Source organism: Nelumbo lutea, chromosome 7 (genome assembly GCF_056320005.1).
Source record: "Nelumbo lutea isolate HS-2025 chromosome 7, American lotus-T2T, whole genome shotgun sequence".
NCBI lineage: Eukaryota > Viridiplantae > Streptophyta > Magnoliopsida > Proteales > Nelumbonaceae > Nelumbo > Nelumbo lutea.
This window is the reverse complement of record NC_142690.1, coordinates 38,414,267-38,435,867: the sequence shown is the minus strand read 5'-3', so window position 1 is coordinate 38,435,867 and position 21,601 is coordinate 38,414,267. Positions and strand designations below refer to the sequence as shown.

Genomic DNA, 21,601 nt, shown 5'->3' with positions numbered 1-21,601 from the left:
AAAGTCATATCCTAGGATTAAGGGAAAGATTTAGTCAATCCTTGATTGAGAGAGATTCTAGGGGCTTGTCTTTCCTATCTTTTCTTATTTAAGTTGTATGCTCAATATGTTTTATGATCAACAAAGAAAATTTTCCTCTTCTCTCCCTCTATATTTCACAACATGGTATCAGAGCTTTAGGGTTCGATCATGAATTTTAAGGCCACCATAGTTGGCTCTAGTTCAGCATCTTCGGATGCTACTAGTGGTGTGACGTCTTCGGAGGGAGGTATTCAGTCAACGGTTATTTCTCTTTCTGAGAATTCCCTTCAAATTACCATTCACAAATTGAATGGAAAAAATTATCTTGAGTGGTCTCAGTCCGTGCGGTTGGTGACCAACGGCAAAGGGAAACTCGGCTATTTGAACGGCGAAGTGAAACCGCCAGCCAGTGATGATCCAAAGTACAGGCAGTGGCGTTCTGAAAATTCGATGGTTATCGCCTGGTTGATCAACTCTATGTATCCGGTGGTTGGAAAACCATTCATGTTCCTGCCGACGACTCGCGATGTGTGGGAAGCTGTTAGGGAAACCTATTCAGATTTGGACAATCATTCACAACTGTTCGAATGGAATACCCAAATGTGGAAGATGCAGCAAGGTGAACGTGAAGTAACAGCTTATTATAATGAGATGATGGCTGTTTGGCAGGAGTTGGATTTATTTGAAGAAGAAGAATAGGAAAGTCCGATTGACAGTGCTCGGTACAAAAAGAAGATAGAAAGAGGCCGGGTTTTTATCTTCTTGGCTGGTTTGAACAAAAAACTCGATGAGGTTCGAGGATGTATCTTAGGGCAAAAGCCCTTGCCTACTATAAGAGAGGTTTTTTCAGAAGTGCGTAGAGAAGAAGCACAGCAGCAAGTGATGTTGAAGAATGTTAGTGAAACAAAAACAGAGAATGAAGGGTCCGCTCTTGTGGCCCGAGGTGCAGACTTAGACGAAGATAAACGAGGAGGAAAGCAGAGGCCTTGGTGTGATCATTGTAGAAAGCCATGGCATACTCGGGAAACCTACTGGAAGTTGCACGGGAAATCGGCGGGTTGGAAGAAAAAATCAAGCAGTGACAACAAGTCAGGGGGAGATGTCCGTGCACTTTAAGTAAGCAATCGGATCCAGGGCAGCAATCATCCTCAGAGTCTCTTCCTTTCACAAAGGAACAAATAGAGCACTTATATAAAATGTTTCAATCTCAATCGTTAAGAAATTCTAACCCATCATGTTCTCTAGCTCAGTCAAGTAATTTTTTCACTACAGCCATTGCTTGTACCTAATGGCTCCTAGATATTGAATTCAGGTGCCACTGATCATATGACCGGCACCTTGCAATTCTTTTCTTCATATACACCCTGTGCAGGGAATCAAAAGGTTAAGATTGCAGATGGTTCCTTTGCTACTGTTGTTGGGAAAGGAACTGTATCTATTTCTCCTTCTCTAAACCTCAAAGATGTTCTGCATGTTCCTAACCTATCATACAATCTCTTATCTGTCAGCAAACTAACCCTTGATCATAATTGTCGAGTTAATTTTTGGTCTTTTGGTTGTGAATTTCAAGATTTAAGCTCAGGGAAGATGATTGGGGGTGCTAAACAGGATGATTGTCTCTACCTCTTTAATAAAGGATCGACCTTTGGAAGGCAAGACCGACAGACTTGTTTCAGTTCTATCTCTGTTTCTAGTGACAGTGAAGTTTTGTTATGGCATTATCAATTAGGACATCCTAGCTTTCAATATTTAAAGCATCTATTTCCCAAGTTATTCATGAATAAAAATTATTTAGTTTTCAAGTGTGAATCTTGTGAATTAGCAAAACATCACGGTGTTGTTTTTCAATCTCAACCATATAAAAAATCAAAACCATTTACCATGATTCACAGTGATGTTTGGGGTCCTTCTAGAGTAACAACTCTTTCTGGAAAACGTTGGTTCATTACTTTTATTGATGATCATACTAGCGTCACTTGGGTTTTTCAGTCTCAACCGTATAAAAAATCAAAACCATTTACCATGATTCACAGTGATGTCTGGGGTCCTTCTCGAGTAACAACTCTTTCTAGAAAACGTTGGTTCATTACTTTTATTGATGATCATACTAGGGTCACTTGGGTTTTCCTTTTAAAAGAGAAATCTAATGCTGAAACTGTGTTTAAAAATTTGTATAACATAGTTCAAAAACAATTTCAAACAGATTAAAATTTTTTGAGTGATAATGGAAAGAAATTTTTTAACAATGTGTTAGGGAATTTTTTTGCTAAGAAAGGAATTGTACACCAAAGTTCATGTAATAATACACCTCAACAAAATGGGGTGGCTGAAAGGAAAAACAAACATCTCCTTGAAGTTGTTAGAGCTCTAAGTTTTAAAACTAAGGTTCCTAAGTATCTTTGGGGAGAAGCCGTTTTAACAGCCACTTATTTGATTAACAGACTGCCTACACGAATTTTGGATTTTAAAACACCCATACAGGTCTTCATTGACTGTTTTCCAAACTCTCGGCTAGTGACAAACATTCCCTTAAAAATTTTTAGAAGTGTGGCCTTTGTTCATAACCATGATCCTAAACGTCTAAAACTCGATCCAAAAGCAATAAATGTATTTTTGTAGGCTATCCCACTAATCAGAGAGGTTACAAATGCTTTGATCCAGTTTGAAAAGGATGCTTGTGACTATGGATGTTACATTCTTTGAAGGAACCTCGTACTACAGCAACTCCTATCTTCAGGGGGAGAGCAACACTAGTGAAGATGGTTTTCTAGATGGTTCTGATTTAAGGTTTGACTTTGTTGTCCATAATGATGTTCCTCACAACCAGTCACCGAAAGAAAGTGAGGCAGAAAATACAAAATTAGTGGAAACAAATGAATTAAATATTGAAAATGAACAACCTTTGGTGATGCCATCTCAAAATGAAAAAGCTGAAACAACAGAGATGCGTGCGAAACAGTATAAAGGCCTTGTATATTCAAGGGAATATCTAGCACAGAAAAGAAGAGGCACTATTCTGCAGCATCAACAAGAATCTGATCTGAGGTTGGATCATGAAAAATTCATGATAATTCTCCAAAAAATCCTGAAAATATTCCTCCAGGTAATTCTAATTCTTCCAGTCAGCTTGATCTTCCCATTGCTCTTAGGAAAGGTGTTAGGTCTTGTACAAAACATCCTCTGTCAAATTTTGTATCTTACAAAAATATTTCATCTTCATATTGTGTCTTTATTTCACAAGTGTCTAGTGTATCCATTCCTAACAGTATCCAGGAGGCTCTAAATGTTCCTGAGTGGAAAGAAGTTGTTTTTGAGGAGATGAGAGCTTTAGAAAAGAATGCTACTTGGGAGAAAGTGGAACTGCCGGATGGAAAGACGGTTGTTGGTTGTAAATGGGTGTTCACTCTGAAGTACAACTCAGACGGATCCTTGGAGACATACAAGGCTCGCCTAGTAGCTAAAGGCTTTACTCAGACATATGGAGTGGATTACTCTGAGACCTTTTCTCCAGTGGCGAAGCTAAATAAAGTTTGAGTACTCTTATCTGTTGCAGCTAATCTTGACTGGCCACTGAATCAGCTGGATGTGAAGAATGCCTTTTTGAATGGAGACTTGGAAGAAGGTATATATAGAACCTCCACCTGGTTTCATTGAGAAGTTTGGAACTAAAGTATGCAAGCTAAAAAAGTTTCTATATGGACTTAAACAGTCTCCCAGAGCCTGGTTTGAAAGATTCACGAGGTTCCTCAAAAGTCAAGGATATAGTCAAGGATATAGTCAAGGACAATCTGATCATACTCTTTTCACAAAAAGATCCACCAAAGAGAAGGTTTCGGTTATGATTGTCTATGTTGATGACATAATCTTGACTGGAGATGATATTGAAGAGATGAGCAGACTAAAGCAGAGCTTAGCCAAAGAATTCGAGATTAAAGACTTAGGCCAAGTAAGGTACTTTCTTGGAATGGAAGTGGCAAGATCAAAGAAGGTCAATGTGGTTTCGCAACGAAAATATATTCTAGATCTCTTGAAAGAAACTGGAATGAGTGGACGCAAACCTTCAGACACTCCGATAGAAGTTAATGCTAAACTTGGAGAAGTTACAGATGGGGTTCCAATAGATACGGGTAGATACCAAAGGCTAGTAGGACGATTGGTTTACTTATCACATACATGTCCTGAAATTGCCTTCGTCGTGAGCATGGTGAGTCGATTTATGCACTCGCCGTACGAAAACATCTTGAAGTTGTGTATCAAATTCTTAAGTATCTAAATGGCACACCAGAAAAATGACTCTTCTTCAAGAAAAATGAGAAGAGAGAGGTTGAGGTGTATACAGATGCGGACTGGTAGGATCGATCACAGATAGAAGGTCAACTTCGGGGTACTGCACATTTCTTTGGGGCAATTTAGTTACTTGGAGAAGCAAGAAGCAAAGTGTAGTTGCTAGAAGTAGTGTTGAGGCTGAATTCAGATCAATGACTCAAGGAGTGTGTGAGGTTCTTTGGGTAAAGAGGGTGCTAGCAGATCTTAAGAGACCAGTGAGTTTTCCTATGAAACTGTATTGTGATAACAAGGCAGCTATCAGCATTGCTCATAATCTGGTTCTACATGACAGGACTAAACATGTTGATATAAAGGAGAAGCTTGAAGAAGGAATAATCTGCACTCCGTTTGTACCAACCACACAGCAAGTTACAAATGTTTTGACTAAGGGCTTGTTGAGACAGCCATTTGAACTTTAAGTTAGCAAGTTGGGCATGATAGATATCTTTGCACCAACTTGAGGGGGAGTGTCGGCAAATTAAGAAAGATATGATTTGATTGATTAAGAGATTTTAATAAATTTAGAAAAGATTAGATTTGAATAAATTTAGGAAAGTCATATCCTAGGATTAAGGGAAAGATTTAGTCAATCCCTGATTGAGAGAGATTCTAGGGGTTTGTCTTTCCTATCTTTTTTTATTTAAGTTGTATGCTCAATATGTTTTTGATCAACAAAGAAAATTTTCCTCTTCTCTCCCTCTATATTTCGCAACACTTTGTACTATTTATCATGAGATCTAATAAAATTCTTCTGATCAATCATTAAAAAACGATATGGGATGGTTGAACACAGCAATTTGATCTATCCTTTTTATTGGAGTATGGTTTCATTTCTAATTCATTGAAGCATTTGAAAAGAAAGAAGCATGTTTGAAGGAAAAGGCACTCTAGTAGAGGATTAGTGCCTGATAATTGTGTGCTGATAGTGGATTGACTGTTCATCCATCCTGAACACTTTTTTCATATGATGAGGCATGGCGCGAGGTGCTTCACTAGCCTAAGGCACAAGGATTAAGGTGTTCAGTGCAAGCCTGCCTAGTATGAATATATTTCATGAATAAATAAATGAGTAGTTACCTCCTTTATTTGATTTAAACATGCACAGTTTTTATTCCTGTAATTTACAGTTTTTAGTACTTGATAATTATTGCTTTATTTTTAGCATCTTTTGGATACCATCCCTTAAATGTGAATGAATAGATAAACTTTATTCACAATTCATGTTTAATTAGTTTTTGTATGGTTCTAGGGGCAAAGATGCAATTTTACAGTCCCAAAGAATTAATATGTAATTATGACAAGCATCAGTAGAGCAATATGTAATCATCTATCCAAGTGCTAATACTTTTTTGAAAAAGTAAGATCCTAGTACTAATAAAATTAAAGGAATATAATTACAAAAGATGAAAAGGAGAAAAGAAAAGGTATATAATTTCTTAGTTTCCTTTCCTTTTCTCCATTGTTATCACTGAATCACTCTCCCCTCTCTGTTCAACACCCTTTTACAAAAGATGAAAATAGTAAAAATCTGTGTCTCATTTTTCTGATAATTCTCTGTGTGTGTGTATGTCTCGTTACATTCAATTTCTTTTTCTTTTCATTTTCATATCTTTCATAAAGAAGGGCAGTATTGGCAGTGTGTATATTTCAGGGTTGGAGCATCTCTGATGTGTATTCTTCATATATGCTTTGAGCTACAAAGCATTCATTAGGCACAACTTAAGTACATGCTGCACTTTGTAACATTTTGAGGAAATCTCATCTCAATGCACACATCAAGGTGTATGCATCATATGCATCCAAGAACACTAATCTGGAATTTGAATAGCTTTATTCAGGATCACTTTATCTTTGTAAAGGTGGATTTTGATTTTCTTTTTCTGTTTCTATTTAATTTGTAAACGTTGATATTCAAGGTGAAACCACTTAATGTAGTTACTTTTCATTTTAATTGTGATTGGCCATGTCTTTCTATTAGTTTGTGTTTTGTCTTGTTTCTACCTTATTCATTTGTTTGATTCTTTTATTTCAGTTGTGTGGAACAGGGTTATTCGAGTCTTTTAATGTTTTAACTTAAGTAGGGGTGGTTTAGTCAGTCTATGTACTCTTTACTAAACAGGGTTACTCTTGTAATTTTGTCCTTAAATCATATATAAGTATAAATACCTGCTGACCAACTGGGAGACTACTCTTTTCTACCAATTGGCAGCTAGGATTTTCTTCTCAAACCCTTGCTGTGCACCCATCTTTCTCTCCTGTTCTGCTATCTTCTGATATAGTAAGCAGAGTGAGGATTGAACATTGAGATCATTTCTTTCTCAAAAAAAAAAAAAAAAATTCAGACCATTTTTGGGGTCGAAATGGTTCACAAGACCCAGTTTTTGTCATCCTCTAATTTGCTATTTAAAAAAAGCTATTGACTCAGTCAATGAACCATTGACCCAGACAATTGACTGCTAACCCATCTGACCAGTTCAATGGATTATTGATCTTTTCAAATTTTTGAAAATTTTATAATAATGATATCACGAATTGACCTCTTGACCCAAATGGTTGAATTGCTGACCCATTGACCGGAGAGAAAAGCAGTTCAACCTCTATGCTGGGATTTAAAATATTGGGCACCATCAGTCAGTTTTATGACAGATAAAATAATGCTGCATTTTGTAAAACATCGAGGAATTCTCGGTAATCATCTTATATTAATTACATATTCGCTTCCTGCATGTGTGCTCATGGCACTTCTTTTAGGGTGTCCATGACTGCCTTTGGGAAGGGGGAGCATGATTGAACTTGCATAGTGTTTACCTGAAGTGGAAGTAGATAAAAATTTACTGCCTTGTGCATATCTGAAATTGTACTGTTCTCAGGAACCAAGCTTTCACGGGCAGCCTCCAGAAAATGTGATACTGGCTCAACAAGATCAACCTGATTCCAGACATTGCAAATTAACAATAAAGCAGACAAAATGTAAACAGTGACAATTTATTTTATATTGTGTGGAGAAACATAGCAGGTCGAGAGGATCATTAGAATTTTAAGTGTTATTTGAGATGATAAGGCATTTAACTTGATAAAAATAATAATGTATTCTTTAGTTTTCCTAGAAAGCCAAAGATCACCTCAATGCCTTTTTTTAATTTCTTTATCATTATTTTTGGGATAAAATTTATTGACAGTTGACAGTTAATGCTGTAAAACAGTATGTTTAATCAAGGTAAAAACAGTAGAAAACAGATCTAAAACACCAATGAAGAAGAGAGAAGAAGAAAAGAAGGTTTTGGAAGAAGAGATCGTAGCTTTCTCCCAGCCACTTTCTCTCTTTTATTCAATCTATCATAAAATAAAGTGGACATTACATCAATGCACCTAGTAGGGTGGCTGTTAATAAGAATGAGAGAAACAAAGAAATAAAAATAACAAAAGGGGCCTGAGGCCCATAATAACTAAAGCCCACAACGAATAAAATAAAGAATAAAGAAAGGGACAGCTAGAGAAGCTATCCAGCCCAATATCTCAACATTGAAAAATAAAAACACAATAAGTGATCATTGTAGTCCAACAACAATATTTAATTGCCAATGTAGCAAACTTCTGATCCAATGGAAAGGTAAGACATGGAAGCTCTCTCCTTATGTATCTGATTTTTCCTTCACAATAAGTGGAAGCCTTTTGCTAATATGCTCAGTTTATTTCAAACAACACTCTTTCCAATGTTCTACTTATTAACATACTTAATATTTTTAACAAATCAATGCATTTAATAAATTTATTTTTATGCTTACTACTTTTTCTCATGAATAACAGTACTGGTTTTATTAATCAGAAATAAAATGTGAATACAGCAAAGCTGAAAACCCAAATAGAAGGTGCCTCAGCAAACCTCCATACAAAGAAAATACATTAGCTCCTATCCAGCTTGGCCCCAATTTAACTGATCCCTTACTTCCCCTTGATTTGCTAATTCATTGTTATGGGCCCGAGAATAGGATCTCGTCATGGGTCGGTCCATGGGGAAAACCTCCTGTTTTCCCTTGTTCCTCGCTGCTCTTGATGAACCTATCTTGGCGCCCTAATGGTGATTTGTCCAAGAGATTACCTAACTCTCCTTGCTCTCTTTCTTGACTGAAATTTTCGATGCCTTCATTCAATAATAGTGGCTCCTTAAATAGGAAATTACAAGAGTCCTGCTCTTAGGGAGACTCCTTGCTGAATAGGGAGACCTCCAACTCTATCTTCATAAGATAAGACTGATAAGATAAAATAAGTCTCTCTTAATCCTAATCTAATAAGATAAGATAAGATAAGTCTCTCTTAATCCTAATCTAATAAGATAAGATAATCTAATCTACTAACTTAATAAGATAAGATGAGAATAACAAGATAGTCTAATCTAATCTGCCGAATGGATAAGACTGTTGCTGCCGAATTGGATAGGATGAGAACACCGGATCATTGTTGCTGCTGTTCCCAATACGCATCCACATCATTACTCCCCTCCTGGACTACGAGCTTGTCCTCAAGCTCGAATTCAGGATGGGTGTCTTGAAACATAGTCAAAGGAATCCCGGATAGGTGGAATGACTTTGCCCTCCTAGATCGAGTTCCAATGAAGAGGGTTCATCCTCATCTTCCTCTTGTTCTACCAAGAGAGAAAAGTCTCTTGCACTTGTGCCCTGCTGAGTAGAGTTCATCACAATTAAAACATTGTCCCCTCGCCCTGCGTTCCGCCATCTCAGCCCTGGACAAGTGCTTAATAGGGGGTGCAACGACGCTGATCCCCATACTAGATGCTGATCTGGAATTGTTGCTCGTCTGTGGCTTCCGTTCTTGGCTGGCTGCTGAATATAAAGCCATTCCGAGTGGTTCCAGGGATGTCCATGCTGATGGAGGCCGCCCCATACTGACGGTTCCGCGGTTGAGTTGTAGCTTGCATTCGAAAGTGCGAGCTATATTCATGGCTATGACCAGGTTGGGGGGGTGTTGCATCTCCACATCCACCCTCAAGGGTTCTACTAACCCTGTGGTGAACATATCTACCTGCTGGTCCGGTCGTACCGAAGCTGCTCTAGCAAGGAGGGTCTGGAATTGGCGCTGGTATTCAACCACCGTTCACGTCTGTTTGAGGTTGATCAGTTTACCTAAGGGGTTGCTTGTCAGTGGGGGCCCAAACCTAAGAAGGCAGTAGGATTTCAACTGGGTCCAACTAAGCCCGGGTTCTTCCTGTTTCAATCGATAGAACCAGAGTTGCGCTTCCTCCGTTAGGTGAAAGGCGGCTAGGCTTACCTTGTCTCGGTCGTCTGTCCGTTGATTGCAAAAAAACTGCCTGCACCGGTACAGCCAACCCAAGGGATCTCCGTTGCCGTTGTACGACGGAAATTCCAACCTGTTGTACTTGGGAATGACCGCGGCCCCTTGGTTGACGATCTGCTGCTCGCCGGAAGACTCCGACAAATCCGGTCGGTGGCCACTAATGGCTGCCGCCCCCTCTGTGTTCCTCTCCTTGCTAGAAAGGAATAACTCCATCAGACGCCATAGCTCCCTGACTTCGTCATTGATTTCCTGTACTTCTGAGCTGGTCTCCACGAGCCGATGCTCGAGTTCATGGACCCTGGACGACAACTGCTCCAGATCACCCATGACGCCTTGCTCTGATACCAAATTGTTATGGGCCCGAGAATAGGATCTCGTCACGGGTCGGTCCACGGGGAAAACCTCCTGTTTTCCCTTGTTCCTCCCTGCTCTTGATGAACCTATCTTGGCGCCCTAATGGTGATTTGTCCAAGAGATCACCTAACTCTCCTTGCTCTCTTTCTTGACTGAAATTTTCGATGCCTTCATTCAATAATAGCGGCTTCTTAAATAGGAGATTACAGGAGTCCTGCTCTTAGGGAGACTCCTTGCTGAATAGGGAGACCTCCAGCTCTATCTTCATAAGATAAGACTGATAAGATAAGATAAGATAAGATAAGTCTCTCTTAATCCTAATCTAATAAGATAAGATAATCTAATCTACTAACTTAATAAGATAAGATAAGAATAACAAGATAGTCTAATCTAATCTGCCGAATGGATAAGACTATTGCTGCCGAATTGGATAGGATGAGAACACCGATCATTGCTGCTGCTGCTCCCAATACGCGTCCACATCATTCATCTGTCAGTCCACTAGCAACCCTTAGCATGTTTTTATTTCAGTTTCAATTACTTTTCAAATAGTATACTGATTTCTTGGTGATGGTAAATTCACATTGCAACCGGGTTTGCATTTTGTGTCTCTTTATCCTCAAGAATGTTTAAAAAGTGATTCAAATATAAGTTCTATTACTTTGATTCAGAAGAAAGATGGAGCAGTGAAGTTAAATGGGTTCAGGCCAATAAGTCTAATTTGCAGCCCTTACAAGCTCTTGGCCAAGGTGTTATCCAGGAGGTTGAGAGGTGTAATTCATGGGGAGGCATAGTTGTCAAGGCGACGCCTAGGCAACAAGGCGCCCTTTGAGGCTCGCCTCGCCTAATCGCCTAGCAGTTTTCTACTTCCTACTATAAAATACTACCTTATTCATTCTTTTTGAGATTATAATTAACACTATTAAACTAAAATAATCATTTTGTGTGTTTATATACTAATTTCTTTTTATTATTTTCTTATTTATTAGGGTTTAATCAACACAAACATTGCTAAATGCTGTATTGAACCCTCAAAGACTTAAAACCTGAACCAATAAGTAAGGAAGAACTTAAAATTTTATCAAATCAGCACATTTTCCTCTTCCATATATTCTAATATGTTGATTTTCTATACTTTAATATGAAATTTATACTTTTCTTATGAAAATCATGAATAATTATTACAAAAATATGGTTATGGTACCTAGGGAACTAACCTAGGATCTATATTTTTAACATAAAAAATCCATCGCCTAGGCAACGCCTAGGTGCCTGCCTAGGTGACTAGGCGACAAGGCGCCCCCCAGTCGCCTAGACTCGCCTTGGCGCCTTGAAAACTATGTGAGGTGGTGGAAGAAACTCAAATAGGCTCTGTGGAAGGCAGGCAGATTTTGGATGGGGTATTGGTGGCTGGTGAATGTATTGGCTCTAGGCTAAGGAGTGGGAGACCAGAGTAGATGTGCAAAATTGATATTGTGAAAGCTTATGACCATGTGGAATGGGGTTTCCTGGAAGAGTTGCAAAGCATAATGAGGTTCAGGGAGAGGCGGAGGGGCTGGATGTATGCCTGTGTTTCATCTGTTTCCTTCTCTTTGCTGATTAATGGAGTCTCATTGGAGTTCTTTCAGGCCTCTAGGGGATTTTGGCAGGGGGACCCAGTTTCCTCATTGTTGTTTGTTCTAGTTATGGAAGTGCTGAATTTGCTTTTGGTTAAGGCTACTTAGTTGGGTTGGATTGAAGGCTTCAAAATGGGCTTAGAGGGACCTTGCATTTCTCATCTCCAGTATGCTGATGACACTCTCATCTTTCCGAATGCTTTAGTGGAACAAGTGTTAAATCTAAGGTCCATTTTGGCTAACTTTGAATGTTCAAAGTGTTGAAAGTTAATTTATCTAAGAGCATGATAATTAGGATGGGGGAGGTAGGAAGGGAGGATCTGGATCAATTTGTTGTCGAGTTTGAATGCTAAACTGGGGAGCTTGCTTTCCTTTATTTGGATTTGCCAGTGGGGTCTAAAGCCTCTAAAACTGGGATTTGCAGACCAATAATTGCGAGTGTGGAGAAGAGGTTAGAGAGCTGGAACACAAAGTACCTGTCTTTGGTGGGTAGAAATTAAAAGTAATATTATTTCTCCTATCAAGATCTTTCAAACCACAGAATTCTTTAATCATCTTTGGAAAGCCTTCTTCCAGAAAGCTCCAACCAGCCTTAATAAGATTGAAATTAAACCCATCCAGCCCTGGGGCTTTATTCCCATCTATCTTCTTCAAGGCTTCCCTTATTTCCTCGATCTCAATCTCCCTCTCCAACTAATTTGCAGAAAAACTAACTAGTTTCCTAGGCTCCAATGTCCTAGGCCCACCCAACTCTAGAACTTCTCTCTATACAGACCCTTGTAACATTCCTCAACCTTCCTTTGTATCTCATCCCAAGTATCCACCAAATTCTCCCCCACCTGAATTCTTGTAATGAGGTTTCTCCTCCTAGCACTCGCAAAAGCATGGAAATATGCTGAATTTTGTCCCCTTCTTTTAGCCAAATAGCCCTTGATTTCTGCCTCTAGCTTATTTCTTCTCTTAAAATAATCCTTTTCATCTCTCCTTTCAATCCATCCCTTTCCAGTTGGTCCTCCCTCATCAGCCACTCTTCTTCTTCCACCCTATCAAGTCTAGCAATCCTTTCCAACCCCTTTTTCCTGCTCTCTACCAAGTGGGCCCCACTCATTCAAATCCCCTCCACCTTTCCCCACCACCTATGTCTGTACAGCTTTAACTCTGAAATGAATTCTTGATTTTCCTTCTCCCTAATTTCATCCCTTCTCCACCCCCATCTCATCATCTTCTTCTTCCTTTGTTCATATGTTCAACTTTCCACCCTCTTCTCTAAACTCTATAGAACCAGCTTCACTTTCTCCAAATTTTACTGGTATTTTACAAATAAAGCCCTTGTCCCTCCAAATTTTCAGTCAATTTGACTGAAAGTCCATGTTGGCTTAGTTCAAACTGTCGCTACCAAGTGGGCCCCACTCATTCAAATCCCCTCCACCTTTCCCCACCACCTATGTTTGTACAGCTTTAACTCTGAAATGAATCTCTTGATTTTCCTTCTCCTTAATTTCATCCCTTCTCCACCCCCATCTCATCATCTTCTTCTTCCTTTGTTCATATGTTCAACTTTCCACCCTCTTGTCTAAACTCTATAGAACCAGCTTCACTTTCTCCTTCCTCCTCTCCCTCAACCACTTCTTTCTTTTTGCTCCCCTGAACAAGGCTCAACATCGTGCCATAAGAACCCTTTTATCATGAGCCTTAGCTCATAAAGTTCCCTTGCAAACTTTAAACTCATTTTGTTTGGAACATCTGAAATCCTCTTTTCACCAATAGACTAGCCCTGTCTAGAGTGTCCCAAATCCATGGCCTTAGAGAACAAGGAGATGGGGTGAGGGTTTCACCCTCCTGTGCTGGTTTCACTAGGAGAGAATGGCAAGTACGATATCATATCATGTGACTCTTTTCTCTGCTTTGATGTATTTGGTAAGGAATCCAATGTTGTGAGTTTGACGATGAAGAGTATACTTGGTGTTTTAAAAGCACCAGGCACAAAGGTCAATTTGCGCTTGAGGCGCAAGGCACAAGGCGAGGCGCGCGCCTTTTTGAAGCAAGGCACAAAAATTTAAAAAAAAAAGTTAAAAATAAAAAAAAATGTCAGAAAATTCAAAAAAAGCCAAAAAATAAAAAATATATATAAAACATAATATTAATAAAAAAATATAAACTAAAATTTTAAAGTAATGTTTAAAAAATCTATTATCTAAAATTAAAATACATAAACATAGGATGTAAAGCATTTTCAAATGAGAATTTAAAAATAAAATCAAACATATAAAACATTTTCAAGCATGTAAAACCTCTAATCTCTTTTTTCACTCAATTGCAATACTTCACATAGCTAATGTAATGTAAAACATATGACATTCCTGATTCTACGAGCCACCTTTGAGCCATTACCCTCAAGGCAAGCCCAAACAAGTCCACGTTAGGTCTTAAATTCTTAGTTTTCACACAAAAAAAATAATGATTTTATAGTTTTAATTGCTTTTTAAGAAGACATTTTATTAGGATGAATGAATGAACAACATTAACAAATTGGGGTCTCTTGGAGCTTCGGTGAGCGAGCAAAAAAAGCAAAAAAGCGCTAAATTTTCAAAAGGCAGACGCCTTTTGAAAGGGCTGCGCCTAGGACCTAGGCGAGGCGCATACCCTGAAATGCGCCTCGTCTGTGCGGTTAGGCATGCCTTTTAAATCACTGAGTATACTAATTGGGCCGATTGGGTTTTGAGCAGCCCTATTTTCTATAAGTTTTTGTAATCCATTGGTTTGTTGGTTGCCATGGATTGCTTTAGGTGGATGGCCAATAGAAGGGGGCTGGAATACACGGAGCCCCTCTTTGCTCATTTGAGTCCAAGGACCCACACTTTTCTTAGGGATTTTGGGGATTTTGGTATCTCCTTGGAAGATGTTCCTTCACTCCTTGCACTGAACTCCAAGGGGGACTTTCACTCCATTGCAATTGGCTAATGTAGGGTGTCAACCCCAAGAGTTAGTTCCAGTATTCGAGGAGATGCAAGGGGCGATCAGCGCATTCCGTCTTTCTTTCACCAATACAGGTGAGCGGGGAAAGCTTCCCTTCAACAAATGGTCTAAATTTTGGTACAGCATAGAGAAGGGAGAAACTTGTATTAGGAATGATGGGGGACAGAAACATTTAGTGGCCTTCATCTTGTATTTCCTATGTCATTTTCTATTAGATGGAAAGCCTGACTTCGGTGTGAGGGAGACCCTGCTACTAATGGCGGTTCTAATGGTGGTCGGGTACAAGCTTAAATATTTGTCCATGTTTTTAGGGTACCTCTATGATCAGTCCAATGCAACCATCCATCAGATATTGGACCCTAACGTGAAGAGGGTGAATTGTTAGATTTTCATGCCTTTTATTTTTCATACAGTTCTATGAGAGATCTTCGTTGGATTTCGTGATCCCACACGTTGTGGTGCCCTTCACTGTCAGGATTGCAGGTCCAGAAGAGGAAGGGGAAAGGCAAGTTAAGTACAAGGTGAGCAGGAGTACTTTGGCTGATCCAACTGAGATTTTCAGCAGCTGGCCAAGAATTCAAGGTGGAATCAAAGTTAAGATCCTATGGACATGTATTCCTTTTGCTGTATGCTGGGAAATATGGAAGGAAAGAAACAGAAGGTGCTGAGGGGAAAGAAAAAAGAATGGAAGAGTTGGTAGCTGTTATTAGTTCAACAGTTATTGGCTGGGTGCCACTGCTTCCAGAGTTTCAAGGACTGCGGAAAAGAGACTTTGGAGCTGAATTCTTGAGAGGTGTACTGAGTTGTGTATTATTTCTGCAAGTTGTTCTTTGTTTTGTGGCTTTTATTGATGTACTCAAGAGGGGTGACATCTTGTCACCTAGTTATGTTGTAATGTTTTTCCCTTTTAGCAATAAATTTTTTTTATTTATCTTCAAAAAAAAAGATAAGTTCTTACCTTGTCACGGAAAGCGCTGAATAAACTGCAGTGTGGATAAGAAAGAAATTCACCATGGCGGCGATAGAGACATTTATACGTACTACAGATTTCTTTGAATAGCGCCCATATGCATTCGATGTGGATAACGCACGTGATGTATGTATTGGTGTAATGACCAAAGAAGAGGAGATGAGAAAAAGAGTTTTTTGTTGGTTATGAAGACAGACATGCACGAAAGGCTGAATATGCCTGCTGGTGTGGTGCGATGGACATTCTTGACAACAACAGCGTGCCAAAGAAAGTGGTGTAATCTTGCTTGGGCACAGTCTATAAGAATTTATGTCTATAGTAGAGGAAAACTTGGGTATCTCATAGGTAATAAAGTGAAACTCGAAGAGACACACCCTGAATTTGAGAAATGGATGTAGGAGAACTATATAGTCATTGGATGGTTGGTCAATTCTATGCAACCTCATAAAGTCAGCATTATCTCTGGATGTCCTTGGCCAAAGAGATATGGAACAGTGTTATTGAAACCTATTCACAGAAGTTGAATGTAGCCAGAGTCTACAAGTTGAAAAGTGACGTGAAAAACTTAAGACAGAGGGAGAAGAGTATAGCAATCTACTATTCTATACTAAAATCCCTATGGCAAGAAATTGATGTTATGGAGACAGTTGTATGGGAGAGTAAGAATGATGCTGAAATGTATAGGAAGCTGGTGGAGAGAAATAGAGTGTTTGAATTTCTTAATGGACTCAACCCTGAGTTTGACATCATTAGGCAAAATATCCTGGCCAAATATGAGGTTACTCTTTCTCAGGCATACGCTATGATAAGCAGTGAAGAGAGTAGGCGACAGGTTCAGTTACAGAATCCACCTACAGAACACTTTGCACATGCTAGAATAAAGCCAAAGGGTCCTATTGAGAAAAAGGAGCAGATATGTGAATATTGCAAGAAACCGAGGCATACAAAGGACACTTGCTGGAAGCTTCATCCTGAGCTTCTACCAACAGGTTTAAGAATAACAATAGTTCTAAGAAGGGCAATCAGACAGGAAAGCCTAAGACATCTAATGTTGCTACAGTACCTGAAAAAGGAAATAAGGAGAGTGAAGAAAAATCAACCATTGAGCAATTGGCAGCAATGAAGGCAGATTTTGAAAAGTATGGGAGGCTGCTAAATCACTTGGAGGCTATTGTTTCTTCATCTCACTCTTCCGGCAACACATCATCAGCAGCAGCATTTGCTCACTCAGGTATTCGTGCTCCTGCAAATCATGCTTCAGTTTCAGGTAATCATAAAATCCCTTGGATTATTGATTCTGGTGCATCAAACCATATGACCAGCCTATCTAATCTCTTCTGCTCATACCACCTTCTCTCTGGTAAAGAGAAAATATCCCTTGTTGATGGGTCTCTTGCTCCCATTTCTAGTAAAGGGGATATAAAGACCTCTGACACCCTTTATTTATCCTCTGTCCTTCATGTCCCTAAACTTAATACAAACCTTTTATCTGTTAGCACCTTAACTAAATCCATGAATTGTAGCATAACCTTTTTTCCCACTCATTGTGTTTTTCAGGACCTGCAATCTCAGAGGATGATTGGGAGTGGCCATGAGGCGAACAGAATATACTTGTTGGACACACCGGATAGAGCTCTTGGACCACCTCATGGAATTGCCTTAGAGTCAGTCCTGTTAGAGTCTATTGACAAAGTCATGTTATGTCCCTTTCGATTTGGTCATTTGTCTTTTTCTGCTTTGAGTCATTTGTTTCCATATATGTTTTAAGGGAGTGTCTTTATCGAGTCTTCATTGTGAGTCGTGTGAACTAGCAAAACATTGTAGACAATCTTATTCAGTAAGCAATAAAAGATCTCTCTCTCTCCTTTTCATATTGTTCACTCGGATGTGTGGGGGCCATGTCAATTGCCAACCATGAGGGGTTACAGGTACTTTATCCTTTTTATTGATGACTACTCTCGTTACACTTGGATTTATGTCATGAAATCCAGAGATGAAGTACCAACAATTGTGCAAAAATTTCATGACTTCGTCCTCACCCAGCTTAACACTCAGATCAAAATATTTTGTTCTGATAATGCTAAGGTGTATTTTGAGAAAACCCTCTCCGCCTATCTTGAAACTTTTGGGGTTATTCATCAAAGTTCTTGTTCCTACACTCCACAACAAAATGGAGTGGCGGAAAGGAAGAACCGACATGTGGTTGAAGTTGCCAGATCCCTCCTATTTGCATCCCATGTTCCTATAAAATTTTGGGGAGATATTGTTCTTACTGCTACCTTTTTGATCAATCGTATGCCCTCCCGAATTCTTAACTTCAAAACCCCCATTAGCCTTCTCTTCCTGGATGAGGATCTTTTTTCTAGTCCTCTCCGTGTTTTTGGGTGCACTTGCTATGTGCATGTTCACATCCATCAAAGGCACAAATTTGAACCTAAGGCTCGTAAATGTGTTTTTCTGGGATATACCTCCACACATAAGGGATATTGTTGTTTTGATCCAGTTAGTGGCACCCACTTTGTATCTCGGGATGTCACATTTGCTGAGTCAATTCCTTTCTTTAGTATTTCTCCTAAGGGGGAGAAATCTGAAGAACCCTTTGCTATGTCTCCAGTTGTTCCTCTTCCCATTCCTCTTGAGTCCTCTCATGAGATGTCCACTTCTCCCACTGGACCTACCTCCAATATTCCTGTTCCTCCTCCACCTCATTCTCCTATAATTCCTCCTCATCCTGTTCTCTAAAGGTGGTACGAAAGGCACAGATCCAGACATGGGAAAATTGTTTCCACCCCTACAGAAGAGCCTCTTGCTCCTCCCATCATTACTGAGGTAACAGGTCAGCCTTCCTCTGACCCATCTACATCTTTTCCAAACCTTAACATTCATATTGCTCTCCGCAAGGGCAAGCGGAAGTGTACAGCCCATTATATCTCCAAACACGTGTCTTATAGCCTTCTATCTCCTTCCCACTACTCTTTTCTTGCTTCTGTTTCTTCCCATGTGATACCCAGGTCCGTACCGGAAGCTTTATCTAAACCTGAATGGAGGGATGCTATGGTGGCTGAACTGGATGCTTTGCATAAGAACCATACCTAAGATATTGTCGATTTGCTTGAAGGGAAGGAACCAATGGGTTGTAAATGGGTGTGTACCATTAAATATCACTCTAATGGATCTATTGAGAGGTTTAAGGCTAGGCTGGTTGTTAAAGGCTACACTCAGATGTCTGGTATTGATTATCTTGAGACAATTGCTCCTATAGCTAAGATGACCTCAGTCCGGGTTTTGTTATCTCTAACTGCTACTTTTGATTGGCCCCTACACTAGTTTGATGTTAAAAATGCCTTCTTAAATGGAGACCTACATGAAGAGGTCTATATGTCTTTGCCTCCAAGGGTGCAAGGGAAGGAAATGCAAGGTAAGGTGTGTAAACTGCAGAAATCTATTTATGGTCTCAAATAGTCTCCTCAGGCTTGGTTTGAGAGGTTCAGGGCTGCTCTTGTCTCCTTTGGTTACACATAAACTCAATCTGATCATGCTCTGTCCTTGAAGAGAAATGGCTCTCTGGTGACCTTTTTGATAGTTTATGTTGATGATATTGTGATCACAGATAATGACACCCAAGAGGTCAGTAAAATCAAAAGATTTCTTAACTCTGAATTTGAGATCAAAGATTTGGGAGATCTTCGGTATTTTTTGGGCATTGAAGTTGCTAGATCTAAGGATGGTATCTTCATTTCTCAGCGTAAATATGTCCTTGACCTCCTTGCTGAGACTGGTAAACTTGGAGCTAAACCAATCTCCACTCCTATTGATCCCAATCATAAGCTTTCTGCTACAAATGGTGAACTTCTATCTAATAAGGGAGTGTTTCAGAGACTACTTGGGAAGTTGTTATATCCTTGCATGACTCGGTAGGACATTTCCTATGCAGTAAGTGTTATTAGTCAATTTATGCATTCTCCCAGAGATGCTCATTTAGCTGTTGCAGAAAGGGTTTTGTGTTACTTAAAAGGTACTCCAGGGAAAGGTATTCTATTTTCCAAATATGGACACATGAAGCTAGAAGCTTTCACTGATGCTGATTCGGTAGGATGTATTGATGATAGGAGATCCGCCTCGGGTTATTGTGCTCTGGTCGCTGGGAACATTGTTTCATGAAGAAGTAAGAAACAGTTTGTAGTTGCTAGATCCTCAACTGAAGTAGAATACAGGACAATGGCACATGGTGTGTCAAAATTACTATGGCTACGATCCCTTTTAGAAGAATTGGGGGTTGACTATGAGAAGCCAATGATGCTCTACTGTGACAACCAAGCAGCTATCAATATTGCACATAATCCTGTTCAACATGACAGAACTAAGCACATTGAGGTTGATAGACATTTTATAAGGGAAAGAGTTTCCTCAAGAGAAGTTTGTTTTCCATTCATCACATCAGAAGAACTTGGCTGATATCTTGACCAAGGGAGTTCCGAGAGGGAAAATGACACACTATATAAGCAAGTTGGGCATGATTGACATCTATGCTCAGCTTGAGGGAGAGTGTAAAGAGACTGGACCGAATGGGTCCTAGTATCTTCTCTTGTAATATTTTTTCTATTTTCCTGTTAGCTAATGGGCCTCTCTTAATGGGTCTGTTATTTCTTTTTGTTTAATCTCTTTATGTTACTGCCTAGCTGGCCGCCCAGTTAAGGGCATACTTGTAATTATTTTAACATTAATTTTTAGTAAAAAGAATTAGAGAAGGGAGGGAAGGATTATTCGAACCTTTCTTTTTCTTCCTCTTTTCTCCATCTTCTTCTCTTGTTTTGCTGCTCTTACTTTTCTTCCTCCTTTTTCTTTCTAATTTTTCAAGTTTACACCTATTTTTGAGGACGGATTTACATCTCTCCCAACGATATAAATTTGGTGCAAACCAATCCCTCCTATGTGCAGGCTCTTTGTTGGGAAAGTTTCCTCGAGAAGTTAAATACTTGTGATGTGCTACAGAAAAGAAGGCCAAATAATTGTCTCTCTCATGTGTGTCTCCATTGCAAGGCCAGTGGTGAAACCCTTCCTCATTTACTACTTTCTTATTTGTTTGTAACTTGTATTTGGGCTGCAGCTCTCTTTTTGGTTGCAGATGGGTACCCCCTCAGGATGTGGCTAGCCTATTTAACTCTAGTTTCTTAAGGAAACAGAAGAAAAGGGGAAGATCTCTATGGAAAATCACAAGAGCAGCCTTGGTATCATTTGGGAGGAGAGAAACAAAAGAATCTTCCAAGAAAAGAATAGGTCAATGGAGGAACTGATTGAATCCATAAGGATCAGATCTGCACATTGGGCTAAAATTTTGGAATTGTTTAGAGATGTTTCCACAAATGACTTATTATGGAAATGGTCTGAAGTGGTACAAACAGATGCACACAAAGAAGTAGTGTGATAATGGAATGGAAACCTCCAAGGCCAAACAAATTGAAATTAAATTTTGATGGGAGTTCCTTTGGTAATCCGGGGAGGGCAGGTATAGGGGGAGCTTTCAGAAACCATCTAGGTGCAGTTGTGGCCTTATTCTCTAAGCCAATTGGAATTGGCAACTCGGTTAAGGCCGAGACAATGGCTCTCTTACAAGGTGGACTAAAACTGGAAACACAGATGGGTGTTAGAGAGCTTGAAGTGGAAGGACATTCTTTATTGGTGGTTATTTCTTGGGCAAAACAAATTAGCTCAGCTCGTTGGAAATATAAATTTGCCTAGAAATTGACTACCTTGCAAAAAGTTGTAACACTAGCTTTGGATGGGTAAAAAGAACAGCAAATGGACTGGCAGGTATTCTCGCAAAACAGGGAGTGGACAGATCCACTCTATTTTGAGCAATGCTGTAACCTTTAATAGTAAAAAGGGGCAGGGTAATCAGGGTGGCTAATCTGGTTTCTGCTGTATTTGGGCTACTGTGTAGCAAGGATCTGTAAACTTTTTTCAAGCATTAATAAATTACTCATTTTGTATATATATATATGGATGATGGTTTAGCTAAACAAGG

At 39.4% G+C, this 21,601-nt stretch overlaps 1 protein-coding gene across 2 annotated transcripts in view; it reads right to left on the bottom strand.

Moving 5' to 3' along the window:
- The window catches only part of LOC148846140 (alpha amino-terminal protein methyltransferase), a 43,756-nt gene that overhangs the window by 15,265 nt on the left and 6,890 nt on the right, over positions 1-21,601 (bottom strand). For both annotated transcript variants that reach the window (XM_088953781.1, XM_088953782.1), the window contains exon 4: positions 7,156-7,275. In XM_088953781.1, coding sequence (XP_088809907.1) covers positions 7,156-7,275 — 120 coding nt within the window. The remainder of the gene's footprint in view (positions 1-7,155; positions 7,276-21,601) is intronic.